Genomic DNA, 25,928 nt, shown 5'->3' on the forward strand with positions numbered 1-25,928 from the left:
ATGGGGAGCCCGGCGGCGGGCTGGGGCGCGGCTCCCGCCAAGCGGGCGCGGCGAGCGGGGTCCCCCGAGGGGCCCCGCGGGCTGATGGCGGAGAGCGACCGCTGCGACCCTCGGCTGTGGGACACGGAGCGGCTCTGCCAGTACCTGTCGCGCTGCGGCGTGGGCGAGCCCAGCCTGCTGCGCCGCTTCCGAGGTAGCGGCGGGCCGGGGCCGGGGGCCGGGCAGCCCCTCGGGGCCGCCGGGCCCCGCCGCTGACGCTGTGCTTGCCCCCGCAGAGAGCAGAGTCACCGGGAGCATGCTGCTGGACCTGCCGGCCTGCGCCCTCGAGGTCGCCCGCGTCTGGTGAGAGCCGCCGCCGCGGGCCCGCGCCGTGCAGGGGCGGCGGAGGCAGCCCCGGCCCGCCGCCGCCCGAGCCCCCCGCGCCCTCCGGTGCCGGGGGCTCTGACCGGCCCCTGGGGGCACCTCCGCCGCCCTCGGGAGCGGTTTCGCCCATGGAACACGAGGAGGACGTTTCGCGCGGCGCTTCTCCGCGGGGAGGTCCCTGCAGGGCGGGTCCCCGCCTCGCAAAGCCCCGTCCGCCGCAGCGAGCTCCGGGAGGAGGACGGTTCCTGACCGGACGGGCTGGCTTTGTCCCCTTTCCACCCCGGACACCCAAGCGCTTGGACGTGAGGGCGGTCGGAGTGGGGTCCGTGGTGGAACGGGCTCTGTGTGGCTGATCCATCCTCCAGAACAGTTTACCAGTTCCCCTGCTGATCCCAGCACAGCCAGCACCATCCAGAGCGTTCTGTGGCCGGTAGCCACAAGAAGCAGAGAATCCATTTTAAAAGCTTTAATGAAAAAACGCCGGTCGTACAATAGCCTTTTAAGCGTTACTGAGAACACTGGTGTAAACACCGGGGGTTTTGGTGGGACCTTTCTTAGCCTGAAGCTGATGCTGCTCTGGTTCTATTAACAACAGGAGTAACGGTTTCTAAAATAGCAAGTAGGTGCTGCTTGGTGGAGGCCGGGTTTCACCCGTCTCCCTGGGACAAATCCCACGCATTGACCTTTTTTTATCTTGCAACAGTTACTGGGGCTTTTGCTCTTTGTTGCGCCTGCTGCAATAGGGTGGACTGGTGTGGAAAAAGAGGTTTGATTGCGTGGTGGAGTTCAGTGGCCACCGTGAGCTGCCACGAGTAGCCACTGCTGTGCGAGTACGGGAAAACTGAATGCTGTCTTAAAGCGTGTAAAGGGTTGTTCCCAGCAGCGAGGGAAATGACTGGTCCTCAAAAACTTGCAGTTTTTCTGGTGGTGAATATACCTTCTTGCTCTTCTGAAACAGAAGAGAGTATAAACGCGTTCTGTCGTGCTGCGTGTCTGAAGGGCCCCCCTGCTGCCCCTTCTCTGCCCCATTGGAGTCGGGTTTGCTCACCTCTCCTGGGATGCCAGCCTGCTTGCTCACCACATACTTCCTGGTGCTTTTTAATCTTTGAAAGCTTTTTCTTTACTCCTTTGCTAGCCTTGTTGACGCTGTTTCCTCCAAGTTTCTCTGAAAACCCATCTGTTCCGTCAAGCTCTTTGCTGGTGTTGTGGTTGGTGGACCTCAGGCAGTTTGGAGTGTGGTTGTGGCAGGCGTACGAGTGCAGAGCTGCGCTTGCCTGCGGGGAGTTCTGAGTGCTTTGGGGCACCACTTTGGTGCCTCCTTGGCTGGAAACTGGTCAGAGTGAATATAACACCGTGCTGAGGAGGAAGGACCCCAGGGTTTAGCTGCAGCTGTTTGAAGCGTGCGGACAGGGATGCCGTGAGGGAGGCAGCGAAAGGCTTTATTTGTTTCTGAAGTGCAAGGCGACTGTCTGGTTGAAGCAACAGGCGATGTGTAGTTCCTGTTTGGAGCCTGCCAGGAGGCTGGTTGCTTTTAGTACCTCGCTGGCTGGCTGAGCATCAGGTGCCCATACGGGCACTCGGACACACCGGACGTCTGCTCTGCTCTGCATCGTCGGGCTCTGGCAGCAACGCCTCGACTTTGCCGTAAAGAGCGATCCCTTTTTTATCTCTTTCCACTACCCATGTGTCCTGGAGTAATTTTTGTCATTTCTCTGTGACAGGCCAGTAATGAAAGCATGTATTTAGTTCCCTGCAGTTCGTGCCCACTCAGCGGGGAGAGCTCGGGTGGCAGGGCCTGGAGACGCTGCCGCGGGTTTCCTACGCCTTCTCGTTTCCTGGAAGTGGGCGCCGTGTGTGGCGTGCTGCATGTTAAACACGGGTGATGGGTAGGGCTGTCTGGCTGACCCCGCTGGAATCGTTAAGCTCCTGCTGGGTGCGGGAAGGTGGTTTTCTCATCCTTGTGGCCTGTGGCATGAGGGAGGGGTGGGCAAAGCAGGGAGTGGTGGAGGGGAGTGGAAGGAGCAGTGTCAGTTCTCACCCTTGCGAAGACAGCCAGCGGTGTTGCTGCTTTGGCTCTTGGAGGAGCTATTCCTGCAGAGCCCTGGAAGCTGCAGTACTAACACATGGTTTCGGTGTAATCTCTCGGGTGAGGCGGTCTCACCGTGTAGACACCTGGGGAAGAATCCCCTGCTGTTGTTTTCTGTCTGAAGAAGGATGCAGAGTGCTCTGTGGTGGGACGTCCAGGTGATCAGTCACCCCGGGACTGTGTTGACAGCACGCTTTGTCATCTGGAGGCCAAACCCAAAAACGGGGATTGGCGTTCCTGGAGGCAGGGCGAAACGACAAGACACACAGGCCACTGACGTGGTGTGTCAGGCGGGACCTCCCTAGTCGAGCCTATTTCTTCTGCCACTCTCTCACCTGCAGCACCGACTCCGTCCCGGGGACTCCAGCAGCCGTGTCGCACAGTGCAGAGCCGCGTTGCACTGTTTAACTGGGAACGTGGGGATCGCCTCTGTACGTCACGTTTGGGTGTTAATTTTTCAAGTCTGATGGAGCAAGGATACTCTAGTCCAGGTGTGGTTCTGCACGTTAGGTAAGTGTCTTGAGAGAGAACTTCTCCACAGAATTAAAACGAATGTAGATGGCTGGAAGCAGATTGCTTCTGACTTTACTGTTCCTCAGCTGTTTTTGAGGGTGGGTGATGGAGAATGCTTGGGTTGCCAGCCGAGTACTAGTCCTGCCCGAGTCAGCCATACCTGTGGTTGGAAAGGTTACGTGTTTCTTATAAGCAGCAGCTGAATATTCTTGGTGCGGTTTTCAGGACAGACCTTGAAGAGCAGTTGCAAGTTGCATTTCCTGGGGAGCGTAAGGGTAGGTGTGTACAAGCTTCTGGTTTTGCTGGCCACAGAAGGGTTCCTTGGCTCTTCCATCGTGCCGAAAGTTCATCTCTTTTCTTAGAAAGCAAGAAGAACAGGCAGATGCAGGTGACCCTCCTCTCGTCCTCAGTGTCAGCTGCTTTCCCTTGCCCTGTAAATAGCGAGCTCTTTCAGGAACTCCCTTGTAAGCATCTGGGGGTTTGTGGCTGTTCCTACAGACGAGCCGCGTGGGGTGTGAAAGCAGCACACGGGTCTGAGCGTCACCTCCGGTGCTTTCGTTGTGCTGGCGAGTGGCGACAGCCGACGGCGCTGTGGCAGGTCTGAGCAGCAGAGGCTGCAGCCGGGAGCGCCCTGGCAGCGATGGGGGTACCAAGTGCTTAGGACAAAACCGCTCACCCGCAGTTCGGACATCATATGCGTTTAATGTTTTATGGATTGTGGCTTACTAAGTGATTTGGCTGAAAACATGTAGTGCATCGAGCAGGATTTTTTGCTAGTGGTTGACATTTTATGGTGTTCCTTTCTGTTAAAGCTTAAATGGAAAGACTGGGTTGTAAAACTGGTCTCAGGGTGGTTAACAGCTGAGAAGCGTGAAAGGCAGCGAGTCGCACTTTCTCGTGACAAAGTGTTGCTGTCGTGTTGAGGCTCAAACTGTTTTGCTCAAGGACAAGGCTTGCAGAGAGAGTTAATAAAAGGGGGTGTAATGGAGTGTATTATCTCTCCCTCCAGACTTGTCCCTGCCTGTGCTCCTAGACTGCTGTGGCTGCAACCAAGGACGTGGATGAAAGCTTGTGTGTGTGCTGTGAACGAAACCTTTCATGGTTTATGGGAAATGACAGCAAAGTATCTCTATGAAATGGAAGAGTGGTTCTCAACAAAATTAAGGCATCTTTTAAACTCTGGTGGTTCTGCTGTTGGAGTTGAAATTAATTTATGTAGAATTCAAGTAATTTGGCAAAACTAAACTCCTTTTAATGCAGAGTCAACTAACTGAAAGACATTTTGATAAAAATCGTTATTGGGACTTTGGTATTTTAGCTTAAGGAATTTTTCAGCCTTAAAAAATGTCAGTTATTCAGGCACTGCATGTTGTCTTCCCCATAAATTTAAGGGACTTATCCCCAAAGTGACTTTCCTAAAGAAATGGGTGAAAAAAATGTGTATTCCTGGGTTTCCATTTCTTAGTTCTGTATAAGTGGGAGAAGCACTTCTGCTTTACAGACAACTTCTATAGCTATTTGTTCTCTTCCTTCTCTACTTGACTTTAGAAGGATACAGCTTTCGATATTTTTCTGAAAAAGCTGCAGAATATGTATTTCTGTAAAAGAGTCAACGAATACCAGAGTAATGTGAACTTGCACAAGTAATTCCATATATACTTCAATTTGTAACGGGAAATGCATTGCAAACTTTGCTCTTGATGTCTTTTTTTCCCTTTCCAGCCTCCCAGCTGAGAGACTGAAAGTGCTGGCGTGCCTGAACAGGCTGCAGCAGCAGCACATGGACGTGATGAAGGTAGAATCATGGAATCCCAGAACGGTTTGGGTTGGAGGGGACCTCAAACCATCTAGTTCCAACCCCCTGCCATGGGCAGGGACACCCTCCATTGCACCAGGCTGCGCAGTCGGCCTCTCTGCCCTCCCTGTGCCGCGGCGGTGCCAGCTGGTGCCGGGCGGTGCCCTGCCTTTGCAGAGCAGCACGCTCCGAGCCCTTCTCCGTGGTAGCAGGTGGTCTTGGAAAAACCACGTTAACCAGAAGGGTTGTTAAAATTGTCAGCTGAGGGCTTTATGTGGGCACCTGGCGGTTGTGAGAGATGGCACGAGCAGATGCTGTTTGAAGCGCGTTCAGAAGCTCCCCTGTCACATCCCTCTGGGTGCAGCCTCCCCTTGGGTTTTTTGTTATCTGAGCCCCAGCCCTGGGTGAACAGACTCCTCCTCACTGCCACTGTTTGCCGTGCCCAGCAGTTTCTCCCAGCGGTGAACGTTTTTAACTTGGCCAGGGCTGCACGTCTGCTGAGCCCTGTCAGCTCCATGACCGAGAGGAGGAAGAACACAGGAGAACCTTGTTGGCCTCAGTGTTTTACAGAGCTGTGCGTGACGACATGGTTTGATCTGCTGCTGTGAGGCAAGGATTAAATGTGTGTGTTCATCCTCTCTAGTCAGTCCCTGTAGTTCCTCAGACCTCTCTTAAGATGAGTGCTTAGGTGTGATCGGGGAGTGCTTCTTTCATGTTTCAGTTATCCTGGGTTTGGCATTTTGTTCTTTGAAAAAGGTGAGAACCATAATTTCCACTCTGCAAAATTTCACTTGATTTTAAAATACGCGAACGATGTCAAACCACACGCTCCTTATTGGATGTCTCAGGCATGTATTGCAGTATCCTGCTTTAACTGGGATAGCAGATCGATGACGACAGTGGTTTTCTCAAGTGTTGAGTTTTGGGATTACACAGATGCAGATAACATTTTTGGAGATTTTGACTTTAATTCCCTCGCCCTCTGAAATATGCAGCTTTTGATGTCATGCTTAAGTAGTTCTCCAAGATACATCTTGATATGGGGTAGGCAGGATGTGGCTGTTTTACAGGAGAAAACCAATCGCCCTCTCCCACCAAACCCTGACCATTCTAGATATCCTTTACCTTGGTGCCTGTTTCTTTTCAGAAAGTCAAATTTTAATGTTAATTACGCCATTGTTTGGCTTTTGCAGGTTTTTAATGATCCGATTCATGGGCACATTGAAATACATCCGCTGCTGGTCCGGATCATCGACACACGCAGTTTCAGCGCCTCCGATACATTAAGCAGCTGGGTGGCACTTACTTTGTTTTTCCAGGAGCCTCCCACAACCGCTTCGAACACTCCATAGGGTAAGGTGATGTCTTGCTTGCACATCTCTTGCGTTTGGTTTTCCCCAAGTTTGGTTCCACTCCAAGGGGCGTTGCTGTCTTTGAGCACGGGTGAAAGCTGCTATGCTGGCATTTTTGGTCTACAAATGTTCCTGGATGTCCTGTGTGATTATGGGCTGTTCCCTTGAACTTCATTTAAGAAAGAAACCTACAAGATGGATCAATGTTCCGTTTCCTCCCCTGCCTCTTCTTCAAGAATAATGTCAATTAAAAACTGTGAGTGCTTTGCGTTCTACCTCGTCAAAATCTGAGTTTTTAAAGCATAAATCGGGAAGGTTACAGGGGCTGCTATAACTGACTTGCAGGCAGTTGTAATCCCCTTATATTGCCCAGCACAGCTAAAACCTGTTTTATCTGTTATGTTTGCATTTGTAGTTGTGTGCTTTATGCGATCGATGGCAGATTATCAGGCTGTTAGCTGTAATAAAAGTTAAAGAGAAACAGATGATGGACACGAGGATTTCCCAGAGTGTTGCAAAGTCATTCATACTCCACAGAGAAGCTGAATAATTACACATTTAAGCTTGTTTTAAAGGTATATCCCCAGATACAGAGAAAATTAAACTAGTGAATTGTTTTTCAGGTGATCTGGCCAGCCTAAAGTTGCTTTTGTTAGTGCTGAAATATTGTGGAGTAAGTCTGGCTTCTGCCCCTGCTCTGTGTCAGTAACACGATGCAAACAGCTACTGCAAAAGGGTCAGATCAGGGAGGCAAGCTGGAATCGATTGCATCTGGCAAACCTGGAAGGACAAAAATATGTATACAACAAAGCTTTCACAACAGCAGTCTGGAAACTCCAGTGATATCAACAACCTTTTCTTTTAAACAGTTCCATTAATTTATGTAGTTAAACTTAGGACAGTTGTTCTCAACTTGTATATCATTTGAAGATTTCTACACTGTTAAAATAGAAGAAGTGATTTGTGTGCTTATGGTCTAGTAAAATCCACCAAACTGTAAATCTGGTCTAATGAAAGATAATACCTCGTCATACAAAACCTTGTCTGGCTTTAAGATGTTCTGCAAGGGGAACTGTTGAGGCAAGTGGCAAAGAAGGTTGGTGTCGAGCTTGTAAACAGTTTATAGGAGTGTGTGCTGTAGGATACAAACCCAGCAGGAACGAGCATGAGAACAGAGAGTCCCCTTCAGTGAAATTAAACATCAGATCTAAAACGAATGAAAGGAAGAGAAGTAATTGTCATAAGCTGTGTTAAAATAGCAATTTGGAAGAACAACAAAATGCTCTCGTGAGCTGTGAACCTTTGCAGTTGCACGGACTGGAAGGCAAAGGGTGCCGTGCACGCCGTGGCGCTCCGAGGTGCACGCCGGTGACGCGCTGCTCTCCCCTGGGCACCGAGAAGTGCTGCGGGGTGCTGCTGTCCCCGTGGGCATGGTGTCTCCTGCTTTTTTGCTTTCTGATGACTAAAACTCTACCACAGGAAATAGTTTGTCTGTGATTCTCTTGCAGGTCAGGGTTTGAGTGTTCGTGTGTGCTGTGATTAATGGAGCGAAACAGAACAGGTGAACTGCTTTTTCTCTGTTCAGCCTAAAACACTTTTTTTTTTTTTTTTCCTGCGACAGGGTGGGCTACCTTGCAGGATGTCTGGTTCGTGCACTGATGGAGAGACAACCAGAACTGGACATAACCCAGCGAGATATCCTCTGTGTAGAAATTGCTGGGCTTTGTCATGATTTAGGTAAGCAACACTCGAGATGGCTTGTTGCTCTTTGAAAGTCACCGCGGATGAAAAGCTGGCTGCGAGATCAGAACGTGAGAGCTGTTTGGGTCTGCTTCAGTGTGTGGCCATATTCCGAGACAGGAATGTGATGTCCTCATGTGTCTCAGAACATTTCAGAGTGAAAATTAGTGGCTCTTCCAAAAATCGTTATCGTCATTTTATAACTACTTATTTTCTTCAGAGCTGGCACAGAGTAGTTTAATGTTCTTAGTGTTGCTGCAGTACTTGCCAGTGGTGTAGCTAATGGAACAGGCTATGCTGAGTGCAGTAGTACTTAGGTGTCTTAGGAAAGTGTACTCACTATAGCTGAATCTTCCTCATAGATGATGTCAAGATCAAGCCAAATACAAGAGAATCCAGATCCTTAACTTGCTCAAAATAGTTTTACTGACAACCACATCTCAGATTAAACCTGTGTGATCTTTATTTTTAAGGTCATGGGCCATTTTCGCACATGTTTGATGGAAGATTTATTCCCACAGATTCGTCCAGACTCGAAGTGGAAGGTAGGCTTTTCATTGTTGAAGTAAACCAGAAAACCGAAATTTTTAAAGGGAGAATAATTCATCTTTAAAGACTCCAGTGCTTGCGAGAATGTAGTGATCATCTAATTTTTCCTTATTGCATTGTTTTGATGACATAATTGAAAACCAGAATGCTGTCTTCTGATCGTGTGATGATTTCCTTGTTGTTCTCTGTAACTGTTGTTTGGGGAACGTCAGCTCCATCAGCGTGACCATGGGCAGCTGCTGCCTTACTCGCCAGGCAGAGGGAGGTGTGGGGAGGAGTAAGCAAGGGCAGATGTTTGTCACCAGCATCTCTTCCCTGAAAGTGCAAACGCTCTTGAACTCCTGTTCCTGAGATCTGTTTGTGTGCGCGTGTCCTCTTCCTACGGGTGTCACGCTGGGTGACACAGGAGAAATGAAAGGTCTCGGCCTTTTCAGTGCCTGTAGGGTGACTCTGAGAAGCAGAACTCGCTAGAAGTGCAGTGGTCGTTTTAAGCCAGCGTTGTGCCTTAAAAATGCATGTTGTGAAACTTTCTTCAGAATCATGGAATGGTTTGGGTTGGAAGAGACCTTAAAGACCATCCAGTTCCAGCCCCCCTGCCATGGGCAGAGGACACCCTCCACTACACCAGGTTGCCCAAAGCCTCATCCAACCTGGCCTGGAACACTGCCAGGGATGGGGCAGCACAGCTTCTCTGGCAGCCTGTCCCAGTGCCTCACCACCCTCAGAGTGAAAAATTTCTTCCTTAGATCCAATCTAAATCTCCCCTCTTTCAGTTTAAAGCCATTTCCCCTTGTCCTATCACCACACGCCCTTGTAAAAAGTCCCTCTCCAGCTTTCCTGTGGGCCCCCTTTAAGAACTGGAAGGCTGCAGTGTAATTTCCAGATGCACAATACCAACGGGGAGCTGCTTTTCCAGTTTAAGACTTTAGTTCAAGGCCGGGATACTTAATGCAGTGTTTAGAATTCAAACTTTCAGAAACTTTGAACAGAGTTTCAGGGGTGCTTTGCTGTGAATGGAATGTGACACAGTCCTTTCAGGGCTCTCTCTGCTTGTCGTCGCTGAGCAAACTTGGCCGAGTGAGTTTGTCCATCTGCACGGCACGATCGGTTATTTCGTCTCTTAGCACAGTGACTCTCTGACTGCTGTTTGTTAAAATACAAAATGAACAGCTCGCTGCTGAAGAGTGTGTTTCTGGCCTCCATAGATGGGGTGATCTGCTGTTTGTTTAGAGACAACATGAACAGAAAATCACCCCAGTGCTTTTCCACACCGCCGTGCCCTGCCGGGTTGGGAGGGAGCTGCGACGCAGCAGGAAAAATGCTTGAACTTTGTCACGCGACATTTAGGTGTTTTTCTTCACAGCATGAAACTGCTTCTGTTAAAATGTTTGAGCACTTGATCGCTTCCAATAACCTAGAAGAAGTCATGAAGTCGTATGGTCTTGTCCTGGAAGAAGATATGATCTTCATCAAGGAGCAAATAGCAGGGCCCATAGATGAAGCCGCTTGTGGGAGATCGGTGAGTCGGGGTACTGCTCCAGTGCTTATCCCAATAAATGTCTTTAATTTTACTGAGAGAGTAGACGATTTTTGCTTCTAGTGTATTTTATTATTTATTTTTAGCCCCATGAAATCTGAGGATCCTGGCACGAGAGATGCTGGATGTTTGCTCCTGACCGTGCTGGCGGGGGCCGTAGCTTCGCTCTGTTACGGGCTTCCATCTTCCCGAGAAGTTTCTGACCGCGAAGGCTGCAGATTAGAGGAACGCTTAAGAACGTTATTTGTATTTAGTGGACCTAATTCACTGTAACTGGATTGGTAGAACTGAATTTTTCATGGAAACCTGAAGTGACCGGGTTAGGTAACAGCCTGGGTACTGGGTGCCTGAAGGCGGTGGTAGGAGGTCGTGTTGTCAGCTGGCCGTGTGAAGAAAACATGGAGATAGTTTGGGGGTAACAAGCTGAAAATGGAGAACAAAACTGAGAAGTGGCAGAGATGAGGCAAGGAGCAATGCAGAGCATGGCCAAAGTGCCAGAGCTGCATCAGCTTTGGTGACAGGAGCAAGCGCTTGGGTTTCTTGCAGCAGCAAACACAGAGCCTGGGTGAGGACTTGAAGGAATGTGTTGCCCCAAGAGGCGAGGAAGAAGAGACTGTGATTATTAATCCTTGCAGCTCTGTTTTCACAGAATTAAGTCCTCTCTCCTCACTTTATAGCTCTTGTCATCTCTTCAAGGACACCCGTTCAGTTGCAGCCAGAATTACGAACCTGTCAGTGGGAGATCTGTCATGACGATCTGGTCCTAATCAGAATTTGTATATTGTCCCAGACAAACCACCCACAAATGTTAACACTTACCCATTATTTTCTGGTGTTGTAGTGTGTGGTTCTACCATGTGTACTCCAGCACTCTGATGGCAAACATAGGCAACTTAGCGTAAAAAATTCAGTCTGAGATCTTGTAGGAAGGGGATATTCATTTACAACATCTGCAAGTTGATTTTTACCCCACTCACCCTCATTGGCACGCAGGTCTTGCTGCCTGCCACGTCCATTGATCTTGAGCCAGGTTCTTCCCTGATGTCTGGTTTAGCTCCCTTGGATTCGGTGTCTGTTTTCCAGCAGGATAACAGAGAAAGGAGTGTCACACATGACAGGTGGCAACCTTCTTGCCCCCCTCCTGGTGTTGGGCTGCAGCATCTTCTGCTGGCAGTCATTTGTGCTGCGGTGGTCGTACTCTGTGAAAATTCATCTGTGGTGTGCCCTCTTCCCACTGCTGCCACACGTTTCCATTCTCATCTGTACCAGTTTGCATATTTCTGTAATGCAGATACCAAGAGGGCCAGTTATCTGTGTTCGGTGTTTTCTGCCTTCACTTCAACTTCAAGGCTACTTTGTGGTGTTTTTGTTTAGCTGGATTTATTTTAAGGAAATAATGTTTATGTGCAACTTGTATCTTATTTTAGTCTTGATTTCCTGTTTGCCTCATGAGTGAATTATCCCTTGTGGCTTAGGAGTTTAAGTAGCTCGCTGTTTAAACAATTTTTGTTTAAAGCATTTAAGTAATTGTTTTAAAACTCTGTTCTATAAAGTTGTACGTAGTTGATTGCAGAAGACTGCAAGACAGTGACATGTTTGTGGGTTTAACCAATTCCCTGAGGATTAAATGATTCCAACCTTTTCCCGTCTTTGTTGCTATGAATTTTTTTTTTGACATTTCAAAACTGCAGACTTTGCTTTAGTAGAATGGGAAATGAAATACTTCTGTACATGGTTTTTATTCTTCCTGATATTCTGGGAAGTCAGCTGCTTCAGCCTTAGTTCTGGATCTCTACAGCCCGGCAGCTTCTGAGAGCTCTTTATTGTCTTTGTGTTCCGTGCTCCTGCAGTGGTGGGTGTTCGTCACAGGCAAAATCCGAGCGTATTCCCACCGTCTTTAAAAAACTGTTCTAATGTTGTTTGCACACTTTAATTTCTTATTGTTTCTGATTTTTTTTTTTCTTCTCGGCTCCCCTGTCATTAGTGGCCCTACCGTGGTCGACAAAAGGAGAAAAGTTTCCTGTATGAGATAGTAGCTAACAAAAAAACGGCATTGACGTTGACAAATGGGATTATTTTGCAAGGTACAAATCTATGGGTTTTGTTTTTATTATGAATTCCTGCTGAAACAGTGCTACTGCGTGTACAGGTATGAGCTCATCCTTAAACACTCTCTGTGGAATATTTTTAGGGATTGCCATCACCTGGGAATCCAGAATAATTTTGATTATAAGCGATTACTTAAATTCATTCGGGTCTGTGAAGTGAATAACCAGAAGCATATCTGCACCCGTGACAAGGTAAGCGGCGGGCGCGAGCCGAGGGAGCGCTCAGCAGCGGAGCGCGCGGGGGCAGCGGCACGCTGCCAAACACGGGCACGGCACAGCCTGCCCGGGCACCGCAGCACTGTGGCATGCTGCGAAACGGGCACGGCACAGCCTGCCCGGGTGGAATGGCATGGCACCGCAGCGCACTGCGAAACACGGGCATGGCAGAGCCTGCTCGGGTGGCATGGCACTGCGGCGCGCTGTGAAACACAGGCACGGCACAGCCTGCTCGGGTGGCATGGCACCGCGGCGCGCTGTGAAACACGGGCATGGCAGAGCCTGCCTGGGCACCGCAGCACTGTGGCGCGCTGCTAAATGGGCACAGCAGAGCCTGCCCAGGCACTGCGGCACCGCGGCGCGCTGCGAAACACGGGCACGGCAGAGCCTGCCTGGGCACCGCAGCACCGTGGTGCGCTGCAAAACGGGCACGGCAGAGCCTGCCCGGGTGGCGTGGCACAGTGACGCGCTGTGAAACACGGGCACGGCAGAGCCTGCCTGGGCACCACAGCACTGCAGTGTGCTGTGAAACATGGGCATGGCAGAGCCTGCCCGGGCACCGCAGCACTGCGGCGCGCTGCAAAACGGGCACAGCAGAGCCTGCCCGGGCACTGCGGCACCGCGGTGTGCTGTGAAACACGGGCACGGCAGAGCCTGCCCGGGTGGCATGGCACAGTGACGCGCTGCGAAACACGGGCACGGCAGAGCCTGCCTGGGCACCACAGCACTGCAGTGTGCTGTGAAACATGGGCATGGCAGAGCCTGCCCGGGCACCGCAGCACTGCGGCGCGCTGCAAAACGGGCACAGCAGAGCCTGCCCGGGCACTGCGGCACCGCGGTGTGCTGTGAAACACGGGCACGGCAGAGCCTGCCCGGGTGGCGTGGCACAGTGACGCGCTGCGAAACATGGGCATGGCAGAGCCTGCCTGGGCACCGCAGCACTGCGGCGCGCTGCAAAACGGGCACAGCAGAGCCTGCCCGGGCACTGCGGCACTGCGGCGCGCTGCGAAACACGGGCACGGCAGAGCCTGCCCGGGCACCGCAGCACTGTGGTGCACTGTGAAACACAAGGCACTGCAGAGCCTGCCCATGCACCGCGGCACGCTGCAAGACACGGGGCATGGCAGAGCCTGCCCAGGCGGTGTGGCACCGCGGCGCGCGGATCGCGGTGGGTGCCGGGGCTGCCTGCCCGACGCTTTTCAGCCCAGAGAGGAAGATGAAGCTGCTGCCCTGGGAGCTGCTCTCGGAAGCAGCTGGTTTAAGGGGCGGAGGGGCAGAGCAAGCCGCTGCTGGCAAGGGCTTGTGGCGGGTCCGTTCGGGGGGCTGCAAAACCGTCTGCTGCGCGTGATCCTGCGCGGCGTGTCCGAGCAGGAGGTGAGCGGGGCTTTGCAGAGGGGCTGCGAAAGCAGCCACGGGTCCTCTGCTCTGCCCGGGCTGCCTGGGCCGCTGGCAGGGCTCAGCCCTCCCGCACGTGGTCTGCTTCAAAATTTGTAAATTGTGAAAAACAACCGTTCTGCTCTGTGCTGCAAACGGAAGGAGACAAGTTGTTTGATTCCTTGACTGTTTTAGTTTTCCAATGGAAACAATGTGAAAAGTAAAAGATGACTGGGTTTTTTTGATTCAGGAAGTTGGAAATTTGTATGATATGTTCCACACGCGGATTTGCCTGCACCGGCGAGCGTACCAGCATAAGGTTGGCAACATCATTGAAATAATGCAAGTATTATACTTTTCTTTTCTTGCATTCCATTTATTTTTAAATTCTTGAAACTGTATATCCACTTGGAATATTCAGATAATCAATAAGATGTGACATAGAATAAAAGCCACTGGGCTGGATAACCCGATTCTTGTGGCAAGGCTCAGTGCTCAGAGTATGATAGAGGCTGTGATAGTGACAAAAACCGAAAGGAGGACGACAGCATCCTTCCCCATGAGGAAATTGGAGAAATCCTTCCAAACAGGAAAATTACTAAGCCCTGAAGAAGTGTAGGACCAGGGTGTGCTTGTGCTGTTTTAACTGCTGGCAGCTGAAGTCAAATCTCTATCTACAAGTTAGAGACCACTTAGCTCAAACTGGCTGGCCAGTAGAGCAGGGTTACTAACAGAGTAAAGCAATGAGCAGGGTTACTAACAGAGTAAAGCAATGAGCAGGGTTACTAACAGAGTAAAGCAATGAGCAGGGTTACTGCAGCTCAACTAAGACCTGGCTTTGTGTTTGTGTAGTGCCACAGCAGGAATTGTTCAGGACCACCCTGCATTTGTACCTCTCTTGTTGATGTCTATAGAAGTTTTCCTATAGCATTATTCTTTTTACCTCTCTTGAAAAGCAGAAATACTAGTATCCCTAAATATTTTTTCATTAGGATCTTGGCTGCCAAATAAGCATCTGGTGAGTTTGGAAAAAAGGAGCATGGATGTTTACACAGTACAAGTGTAATTTGTGGCTGCTTTCATTTTGTAAACTTCAGCTCCTAGTTTAATGATCCTCTAAAACTCAGACTAAAAATGCTAAGGCTTGACAGAACCGATGTGTGAGGAGCAAAACAGCCAAGAAATTTAGTTTTTGGCTTACCATAATGAGAGCAGTGTATTGAAATGAGCGTACAGCTGGAAATGACAACAAGGTACAGGAGACTCTGGAAGAACGTGATCTTTAGAACATCAGTTTTTCCACCTGAAAATACCACGTGTTCATGAGACTTTGCCTTAACAGTGCTTTGTGTTCTCTCGATTGACTCCTGGAGCAACAAGTCTGTAAAAGGATGTGGTCACCTGGGAGGCAGCCTCCTGCAGCTGGGCGGCCACGTCGCTGTCTTGCAGGGTTCTGCAGTCACCTAAGCCGTGTTAAACTCACAGTCTGAGCAGAACAGAGTGGACTTGCTTGTTCCTTGGAAGAAGGTTAAGATCTGATCTGCACCTGCTTTCAGTAAATGGAAAGACTCTGTTGAAACGTGCAGTGGCAGCGTGGGGATGGGATGTATCGCAGGGCGACCAGGGCCTGCCGTGTGCTTGGGGTGCAGTTTCATCTGCTGGCTTCCATTTATAACATGCTAAAGCATTTCTTTTTTGACTCTTGAGCAATAAGGTGTTTCAAAATGATGCCATCCTTAAGTCTTAACTTTGTCTCAAACTAGGATTACAGAAGCCTTTGAAAAAGCAGACAAATATTTTGAGATACAAGGCTCTGGAGGAAAATCGTACCAGATATCGACAGCAATGGATGACATGGAAGCCTACACTAAGCTAACTGGTATGAGCTCTCAGAAGTTTTTTTTAAAGTAAAAGAACATGAGTACCTGTTAAAATGCTGTTTTTACAGCTGTTGGCACAGTGGGCCCTTGCCCATGACAAGGACTCTCAAGTTGCTGCTTTTGTGTGCAGATGGTGGGGCAAATGTGGACCATCCAGTATCTCATATCTTGCTGGGAGAGCAAGACCTTCTAGTTTAAATTACTTTTATAGAATCATAGAATGATTATGTTCAATCATTATGTTGAGAGAGACAGAGAAGCACCAACTTATGTTCTGCACACATTCAAATTCAGATTATTGCAAGCAGTGCTGTCAGGAGGTCCTGCCTGTGCCCTGAGTTTGTTGCACTTGTCACAAGTGGGATGTAAGTCAGCTCTGAGCGATACTACATCTAGCTACATCAGGTGGAGAGGTACTGTATGTGTGTCGTGGTGGGAAACTAACCCCAGGGCAGCTTTCAGAGGGCTCTCATGGGGTCTGATTTGATTTGCTTGAGACGTTGCTACCCTGCTTGCAAATATAGCACAAGAAAAACAGAATATATGAACAACTTAGTTTATTGCTGAAAGTTTCTGGTTGCTCAGGTAAGAGCTGGTGAGAATGGTTCTCACAGGGTAAATATAGAGTAGCAACATGCTTGAAGACGTGCGGGGGAGCTCCAGCATGATGAAGGAGTGAAGCAAACAAGAGCTGAGACTGGCAATGTTTTCCTGTTTCTCAAGGTCTGGCTCAGTGCTGGGAGGAGGAAACAGAAATTACTGAATTCGTGGGAACTGCCTTGAGTTGTGTCGTGTCCTCTGTTACGTAGTTCCCCGGCTTCTCACCACTGTGGCATCTCGATTTTGTCTGCCCCTCCTGGTCTTTGCTGCGAGGCGCACCGGCGGCGTTCCTCTGGCTGGTGCTCGGTGCCACGGCGTGCCCTCCCAGCTTTGTGCGGTGCGGGGGGAGGCCAGGGGGCAGGGCAGACCCTGCTGCACGGGGGGTTGTGGTTGGGTGACTGCGGGGCAGAGGATGCTGCAGACCCTGCTGAAGGCTGCTGCCAAGTGCTGGCAGCTCCTGCAGCACCTGTGAGCTACAGCCCATGAGGACTCCCAAGGCACCTTTTCCAGAGTGGCAAGGCAATTTTCCGTAGTTTCCATCGCCAACCGTTGGCTGGCCAACAGAAAGACTCAAGAACTTCTGTCCTTGGTCCATGCACAAGCTGACAGAGGCTGAGGGCATTGTTGCAGAGGATCCAGTGTGCCTGGACGTGTGTTGTGCTAAAGGCCTTCTGCTGGCAATCCTTCATCTGCCACAGGCACCTTCAGCCCGACCACAGACCTGCTGCATCGAGCGGGTGAAGGGGCTGCAGGGTGCTGAGATGAGCTGCCTGGTCCCTCGGACACTGTGTGCCTCCGCCCCAGGGGAGCAGAAGGGACTGGCTTTGAGGGGCAGTAGCTGTTGGAGAGCATGAATTGCAGTGTCGAGCTGTGGCAGGCTGGGCAGAAAGGCAAGAACCGAGATTAAGCTCTTAATGGGCTGGGATCTGTTCCTGGGGGGCTCTCTGGTCTGTAAGATCAGCCGTGCTAGCGAGTTAGCACCGGGGTCCTGTTGTAACTGCCCTTGACCTGTGGTACCCGGTGAGGAGCACAGCTCAGGGCGAGGAGACCGCGACTGTCCCCTGCTTCTTACAGCCTGCCGCAGCAAGGAGGGTGGCGCGAGGAATACGCCAACGTCAGATGGAACGGTGCACCATGGAAGGCGAATATGTTCTCCTCCTCTTAGACCAAGGCACTTCCTTCCCTCCCTCCAGTGGTTGCAACCTGGGTGCTTCTGAGAGGACAACAGGCTTGTTTCCAATAGTCAATGGACTCATTGACTCAACTCAATGATGAGTGATGCTTCTGTGAAACTGTCCAGTTGCCTCTTGGATCTTTGCAAACGATAAACCTCTGTGAGGTTCTGCAGCAGAAGTTCCCCAACTTTCTTCCATGATGGGTGAAGAACTGCTGTTAGTTTTTAATTTGTTGCCTCCTGATTTGACAGCAAATCCTAACTTCAGTAAAGGATGAGGCAGCGAACCATTCCTGCTTCTGCACAATGGGTGTGTTCATGAGCTTCTTGTTTCCCCTGCATTATCTCTTCTCTCAGTCTGAAGAGACCTAGTCTGTTGTTCCTTGTGGAGAAGTTCAACCTTCATAACCTTGTCCATGAAAAAACCCACCTCAGTTAGAGGTGTTGAGGTACATGGCTCCTAGCTTGCTTCTGGAGTGTGCTGGGAGCTCCTTAAGCCAGGCAGGGTGTTGCAGAGCTGTGCTTGCAGCATGTGGCAAAGCTGCCTAGGTATTTCTGGGTGGAAGCTCTCTATTCTTTGACAAGATAGAGCACCCTTGTCCCTGAGCCAGGTGGTGCTGGGGTTTAGGATGTTCTGCTGGACAAGATTGGCTAAATAAGAAAAGGAAGCAACTTCCAGTGAAATAATGAAACTTGTGGCAAGGGTGAGAATTGAGCTAGCTTTTCCATCAACAGCTGTTACACGTCTGGTGATAATCAAGCTGATACTGTGACTTCTCAGTTTGTCAGACTTAGGATGTTCAGTCTTCCTCTGAAAGCGAACGTCTCTCCTGAGTCAGCGGTTTTTCTTGCTGCTTTAATCCTTGTCCCTACATGTACATTTTGCTGTGACACCGGGTTGTGACGTACTTAACAAAAACCACTGTAACTTTGGCAGATAATATCTACCTGGAAATTCTGCACTCAAGTCGTCCAGAACTAAAGGAGGCACGAGAAATTTTGCACAAAATAGAACGGCGGGAATTATACAAGTTTTTAGGAGAGACTCAACCTGAAACAATGATGGAAATTGTAAAGGTAATGTCCATTGCTGGAAGATTCTGAATTCTGTCCCTGTAAAACTGTTCTCTAAGTTGCTGAACATCTTTTTTTTTTTCTATCTGCATGTGTGTTTTGCTTGTTTGGGATTGGGGTTTTTTTTTTGCTTAACTGTTATTCCAAAAATAGTCAAATGTTCTTCTTTCTTTATGTAGCTGAGCCATGAAACATGTTATAGGATCCCCTAAAAAATAAGGAGATGGGTAGGAGGGTGAATTGCATGAGTTCCACCTTGAAACAGTTCTTTTTAGCAGCTGGGTTAATGAAAAGAAATACTCTTACTTTGCAAATCCAGCCAGAGGTGTCAAGTCTTGGTATATCCAGTGTGTTGTTTTGAAGGGAGACTGGATCGCTGTTGGTGCTGTAATTGTATCCAGCCAATGCTTTGCAGCTTCTGATGCTCAGCCGAGGGATTCGGGGAGAATTTTTCCTCCTGTGGTGCAAGAGTTGCCTGTTGCAGGAGTGTTGGAGGCTCAGCTTCCTCTGAAGTGCTGGAGGTGAGCAGTGGTTAGCCAGGACATAACTGAGTCTGCTCTGCTCCCTCAGAGACCGCAGTGCCGTCATGTTTAGGATCATCAAATCATAGAATGGTTTGGTTGGAAGAGATGTTTAAAGGTCATCTGATGCAGCCTCCCTGCAATGAGCAGGGACATCTTCAACTAGGTCAAGTTGCTCAAGGCCTTGTCCGGTTTTGTGATGCTCGAGCTGACGAGAGCCAGGGGAGCATCCTAAATAGCTACAGAGTTCTTAAATTCAAAGCTGAGTTTCCAGTTAAGGCAAACTGGAAGAGGTAACTTAAAAAAAAAAAAAAAAAAGGCAAGCAAACAAGAACAAAGAAAGGAGAAAGTTAGCATACATACATTCTGACACAGAATAGAGATAGAACAGCTTGTAACAGGCTGCCCTCCTGCCAGCTGTGTCCTGCCAGTGCTTTCCTCTAGGTTTGCTCTCAGTCTAAACCTTTCCTCGGCTTCTGGAGTCACAGCAAACCATACACGTGCCTCAGCTTGGCAATGCCTGTGGTTCCCTGCTCTCCTTAGTCTCCTCAGCTTCACGATGGACAAAGCAGCAGCAAAAAAACCCACTGCCAGTTGAATTCTTTCCCTTCTGGATGTGTCTCCTGGATGCTCTGTGCTGCACTCGAAGTTTTTCTGTCATGAGTCTTGGTTGCTCCCAGGAAATCTTTCTGCATCAAATCTTGCATCTTCCCCAGCGCGTAGCAGCCCTGGCCAACGGTCAGCAGACGACCTTCTCCCTCCTGCCCAGCCACAGCCTGGCAGTGAGAACCTACACACTGCCATGAGCAGCTGCTTTCCATCACACCGCGCTCCTCCACTTGGCTTTAGCCCAGCTGTCACCAGGGAATGTTCTCAGGTCCAAAACCAGACAAACCCCCCTTGTGGATTTCAGCTTTTGAAGCAGGTCACCATCTCCTCCAGAATGTCCCTCGGGGCTTGCTGCTGCTGTTGCTTGTAGTTTTTTTGTAGTTACCAGTGACTTTACTGAGCTGCTCTGTCTCGTGGGGTGTTTTTACATGTTTTAATGTGTAGGTATAAAGGCTTAGTTAGAGTGAGATCCTGCAGCCCTTCATTTTAAAAAAAAGTTTAATGGAAACGTTCAGTATTCAGCTTTGGGGAACTTCATTGCAAACCGTTTGTATGAGTAAAACAATTGCTTGCAGGTGTTTATTCTCTCCTTTTGTGGAGATTTCGACATCCTGGATGGAAACACCGTCCCTCCCTCCTGTCCCCCTCTGCTGTTGTCAGGTGTAAAACTCTTCCTCCACAGGCTAGCAGTATTTGGGTCTTCTCAATTACATAAGCTTGTTTTCTGTCTAAAAATTGGTAGAAAACTCACGGCTAAGGAATACAAGAACTCAAGCAACCAGATTGCTGCAGGAAGAGCCTGTCCAGATGTGGAGAAACGAAAAAGCTTTGCTTTAGTGACACATTCTGTCATGCATTTTGTTGCCTTGGTCTAGACCTGATAGTGCATAAATATTACCGAAAATCCGGAATAAGAAACTTACCAACACCAATGGGATGTAGATGAGCAGACACTTCTTTATTACGGCGCCAGGTGCACGGGGGATATCTCCTCCTAGCGTGCGCCCCTTGCACCGAAATCAAACTTCTTATATAGAGCTGACATATGCAAATCCATTAGGAAATCATACATAAACATATAAATTCCCGAAAATCATTAGCATGTTCTCCTCCCATTTCCGATTCCGCGCAATAAAAGTTAGAATCATTGAGAAATGAGTCTGGGGTGTAATATGGGTAGGTGGTCTGTGAGTCGGTGGTCGCGATCTCCCCCTGCCGGAATTACCTTTTGCTTAAGTTCACGGTTTCTGGCAGGTACCCATAGACCATTACGAAACTATTTCGGTTGGTTTTCTTCATCTCCATTAATCTAAACCTTGATAGCTACATGCATTCTTCTAATTCTATGTAGGTATCATAAATCAGTTTACAAATCAACTTGTGCTTTGTACTACACGTTTCTACTAAATGATTCTGACCTATCTCTTTAGTCCTGGTACAGGGCTATACAGGAATTCCGTAGCAACACTTTTCATTAAAATATTTCTTAAAACTCTATATTATTAAAATCAACTACTAACTACTAATTACAAACTATTGATTAAATTTTAATTACCAAAATTCTAAGTATCAGTAACATAAATGTGATCTGAGTTACTCTCTTTTTTCAGAACAACAGCCTGGCAGAAAGCGTTGCTAATTCCAAACCAGAAAAGAATCCTCCAGATGTGGAGCTAAAGGCTGAAGATTTCATAATTGATGTAAATATCTCTCAGAACGGAATCAGAGTAAAAACTCCTTAATCACAGAGGGCCTCGTGTTCCCTAGTGAAAACTGAGCCACGTTGTGATACATTTGCGAAGTGAAAAACCAAAACCACAGCGTTGCCTCATAGGTCCTCAGCCCAGGAACCACCGCTGCGGGGTGTGAAGGCAGATCAAGCGCGGGCCCCAGTGGGAGGGTAACGGGCACAGTGACTCCCAGGCTCCTAGTGTTGCCCGCCTGGTGCCCAGCATCACTGCTGGGTTTTGTCTTCTGCATAAAGCACCTTGCTGCTGCGGCTCAGCCTCCAGCCAGCGCTGGTGGGAAGGGGAGAGCCTGAGCAGCCTGCAAGTATTGAATAGCTTAATCCCTGTTCCTGGTTAGTTCTGGGCAGAGCTGGCGCGTGGCTTTCCATGGAGCGCGTCACAAATCACTCCTGAAGCTCCCTGGCGTTGAAGGTTGGCCATGGGCTGGGTAAAACCGTAGCAGTTTACTTGGCTTTGGAGCAGTTGACTGTGCTTCCCTCGTCCCACACAGGGAAGTCACGGGGAAGCGGGCTCCTCCCTGCTGACCACAAAACTGTCGGTGTACCAAGCAGATGTAAAGAACCTTTAAAGCTCACGTTTAAAACTGCAAGCTCTGCTGGTGTCTCCGTGGGCTGCGTGTTTCGGGGAGGCACGGGCTGGCAGGGGACCCCAGCGTGCTTCCACTGCTTGAAACTGGAGCGTTTCAGAGCGCAGCTGGGAGCTGGGTGGTGTGAGTGTGAATATTCACCTGGCAGCTTCAGAGCGAAAGGTGGTGGAAAAAAAAGACCTAAAATGCAAATACCAAATTGTTTTATTAAGTAATCATTTGTTAATTACTGTTCTATTTGATTAGCATGATTTCCAGAAGTATAGTGTGGATCCTTCTGTATTTATTGGGAGAAAACTAAAGGCAAACGTTAACAAATGCCATTTTCTGTGTTTTGCACGCAAGGTTTTCAATATGGATTATGGAATGAAAGAACAGAATCCCATTGATAACGTTCTCTTCTATTGCAAGGCTGATCCTTCCCAGGCGGTCAGGATCGCTAAAGAGCAGGTAGGGTTTTATTTTCCTCAACTGGCTTCTGAAGGGCATCTTTGTCACAGCCTGGGAGGGGAGTGATTACAGCCCTGCCTGGTGGATCTTGCAGGAGTTGAGGAGAGGTGGTGGAATCCATGTCCTTGCAGGTCTTCGGTGGGTGTTGTGCTGCGGCAATCTGGAGTCCTGACAGCCCTTGCATATGGGCCGTATTTAACTTGAATACTGGATAAAGTTCAAGGCTTGTAGTGGGATGGTTTTTACTGCTTTCTGTTTGTATTCAGATTAAAAAAAATGAAGTTCAGTGGACTCTGAATTCCAAGAAATACTAAAGCTCATTTCTTTTTTATTGCAAAGGTTTCAAAGCTTTTACCCATGACGTTTGCGGAGCAGGTTATCCGGGCTTACTGCAAAAGTCAAGATCCAGATACTGTTTCAGCTGCAAAGCAGTATTTTATTCAGTGGTGTATAAATAACAATTGCACCAAACCACAGGTAACAAATTCCCATATTGTCTTTCTTGTTCTTGGAGCTCTTTGCCTTTGTCCATAAGCTTGCTCTTTCCCTTAAAAACTTGGCATTTCGGCCTTGTCTTTGTCAGAGCCACTCCTCACCAACCGAGCCTCTGGGTTTGTTGTGGCTCACACCTGAGCGTGCTCTGGTTTGACTGAAGTGGTGATGGATTTGCACTGATTTAACTTGCATCATTTGGAAAGTCGTGCTTTTGTGACCAAGTTAGTGTCCGCAGACACCCGCTAGCTCTCGGCGCAGGTTTCCTCATACAAAGGCTTAAAACAGCACTGAGAGATTAAAAGGTGTAGGGAAGCGGTCAGATCAGTTCTTCTGTTATGTTCACCAGCTGTTAAACTCGTTCCGCTGCCAGGAGCTCCGTGGCGGGTCCGTTTGCTAGAGTGGAAAGTACCTGCAGGAGCAGGGTTGCAGACCTCGGCTCCCCGGGCGACTGGTCTGTGTCTGAGCGCTCGGCAGGCTTTGCCTGCTCCCCGCCTTTCCCTGTCCTGCCAGCTCTCGGAACACACCAGTTCCCCGCGGTGAGGAAGGAGGAGGGTGTGCTACAGCCCGTCTGACGCTGTGCTTTGTGTTGGGAGCAGCGTCAGAGCTGCCTGGCAGGGGGAGCGGAGCCGCCAGGGCGGGCCCTGAGCCCGTACGTCTGGCTTTGCGTTCCTCCTGGCAGACGTGGTGGAGAAGCCCGTGGCAGTCGTGGCTGTAAACTGGTGATGTGTGATAAGACATCCCCATCACAGCCCCCTTGCAGGAAGGTGGACACCTTCATCTCAGTAAGTGTGCTGATGCTCCCAGTGTGCCCGTTGCTGGAGGGAGGCGGTTGTGGCCGTACCAAGTAAGTGTCCGCAGCAGGAGACGCTGATGGAGCCACTCCGTGCGCACGTGGGCTGTCGAGTTTGTAGGCTGGAGGTGTCGGTAGGAGTAGTGGGTGTGCTGGCAAGTCTGCTGGTACCTTTCTCCTCTGACGGTTGGCTTTCGCTTTGCCTTGTCTGACAGTCACACAGGGAAGGAAACAGCTTTCTTCAGTTCCGTGTAGTTTTTCAGATGTTTTTCGCTATCTGGAGTCAAACCTCCATGTAAAATAAACACCTGTGGTACTCCGAGTTGCTTTAGAAATGCAATGTGAACAGTTTCTGTGAACCATGTATTTTTTTCCTTTTCATTTAGTATGAACTATCCCTGACTTTGCATCTGATTTGCTAGAGACACCTGCGAGTCTCATTCAGGGAGAGAGCAGCGTCCTCCGCACGGGCAGCCCGCCCAGCAGAGCAGCGTTCTTGTGTGCTGCCGCTCCAGCTACGGGCACAGCTGCTTGTGTTACGGCTCCTTGTGCCATCCTTCTGGCCTCTGTCTTTTGAGAGATGTTCATTTCAGAAGAGCTTTTTGCAGACGGATCAAGCAACAACCTTTCTCCGCTTGTTGCACCCTATCAGCACGTTCTTCCAGGCCAGGCGTGTCCATCTCGCAGGCCCTGGTGTGCTGCAGAACACGGGACAGGACAACGTGCCCCTCGCCAGCTTGTTTCTGAGCTTATTGCTGCCTGGCCTGCCCCTGCGGTGCCTGAGCCCAGGTTAACGTGCCCTGACAGGGGTGAGCAGCGCTGGCTCTGACAGCACCTGGCGACTGGGGAGGGAACATCCGAGCACCCGCACCTGGTGGGTCACAACAGTTCTATGATGATGCTTCTGGTCTGTGTACCGATGCCCAAAATACCAGCCTGCTATCTCCCTCCGTTTGCTGGTACTGCTTTGGGAAGAGGTGAACTGCCGATGGTGAAGGCTCCTCAGAAATGTGGGGGATTTTTTTTTTTCCCCCCACCAGATGGAGAGACTGACTGCAGCAGTTTCCATCTCTGGGATGTGCAGTCTTCAATATTGGTTGGTTTACAATGTGTAAATTGTAAATTTACATTGGATTTGCTTTTTCTAGGACCTTGCTTTTTTTTTTTTTTTTTTCTGTTAAGTCCGATACTGAGCTTCTTTTCTCTTGCTTTAGGGTAGAAAGCAAAAGTGAATGTACTATCATTAATGTTGTTTTGACTTTTAATAATAGGATGGTGACGTGGTTGCCCCTCATCTAACTCCAATGAAGGAAAGCTGGAATAACATGAGAGGTGATGAACGCAGGATAGCTTCAGAACCCAGCTGCAAGCAAAGGCTTCCTTTTGATAAGTAACACTTTTCCTTTTGCACTACTCAGTCTGCCTCTTCAGAAGATGAGTAAACCTGAACAGCAACTCTTTTAAAAGCCAGTTGAACGGACTGTAAAATAATTTACAGAACAATGCAGAAATGCATTTTACAATACAGTATGTTTTAATGTAGGTACTTAAACGAAGTGCATTTTCCAAAAAGACTTTTAAAATATTAACAGCCTAATAGAGCAGAGCAAACTCAATCCTCGTTTATTTTTGAATGTATTGGCACTGTGTAGCAAGAGTAACTTTAAAATTGCAATTCATCGTTATGACAAGAAGCGCTGAAGCCACGTTACTGTTCCTTCTAGCCCTGATCCCTTCGTAAGATGCTTGTGATGTTGCACGAGCCGAGCTAGCAGGAAACTTCCAGCTCAGGTTTTTTTTTGTTGATGTTTTGGGTTTTTTTTCAGCAGTACCTGAGGAAGAGAGGAGTGGGTATGCTTCTGAAAATAGAGTGAGGTAACAGAACTTTGAAATAACCGTAAATGGGATCTTCAAGAACAGCAAAATGAATTTCATATTAAAAAATAAGAAGGAGGGGAGAGTGGAATCTTGTTAATAACCAAAGATTACTTCTCTGGTATTCAAAAAGCTGATGAAGATGCCGGCCTCTTGCTATAACCGTGACCACAATTTTTATCGAAGTACCAGTGCATTGCAGTGAAATGCAGCCTTTTATTATTTTATAGTGTATTTTTGATACCGTTGTTCTATTTTTACCGTTACACTGAACTGCAAAAACTGCTCGAAACGTCCATTGTGGGAGTGCTGCAGGGCAGCGGGGCCGCCCGCGCCGCCGTCGCGGCCGGTGGAGCTGCGCGCGGTTCCCGGCACGGGCGGTGAGTCCCGGCAGGATGCGGCCCTGGCTCTGCTCTTCCTCGCTCCAAGTGCACCTTGTTTCTGCGTTACACTGTACTGGGTAGACAGACTCTTCGGGAATTCCTGTGTTCTT

At 49.1% G+C, this 25,928-nt stretch overlaps 1 protein-coding gene across 1 annotated transcript; it reads left to right on the forward strand.

Moving 5' to 3' along the window:
- SAMHD1 (SAM and HD domain containing deoxynucleoside triphosphate triphosphohydrolase 1) lies at nucleotides 1-25,615 on the forward strand. Its single transcript, XM_086622930.1, is given in 19 exon segments — nucleotides 1-193; nucleotides 276-342; nucleotides 4,685-4,757; nucleotides 5,951-6,014; nucleotides 6,017-6,110; nucleotides 7,731-7,846; nucleotides 8,323-8,387; nucleotides 9,254-9,262; nucleotides 9,762-9,917; nucleotides 11,920-11,974; nucleotides 11,977-12,019; nucleotides 12,127-12,235; nucleotides 13,884-13,975; nucleotides 15,397-15,512; nucleotides 18,225-18,364; nucleotides 21,102-21,191; nucleotides 22,171-22,275; nucleotides 22,615-22,752; nucleotides 24,832-25,615. Coding segments are annotated over 19 exon segments (1,848 nt in total). The 3' UTR covers nucleotides 24,955-25,615.
- The last annotated feature ends 313 nt before the right edge of the window (nucleotides 25,616-25,928 follow it).

The sequence above is a fragment of the Tauraco erythrolophus genome, chromosome 18, assembly GCF_009769465.1.
Source record: "Tauraco erythrolophus isolate bTauEry1 chromosome 18, bTauEry1.pri, whole genome shotgun sequence".
Taxonomy (NCBI): Eukaryota; Metazoa; Chordata; class Aves; order Musophagiformes; family Musophagidae; genus Tauraco; species Tauraco erythrolophus.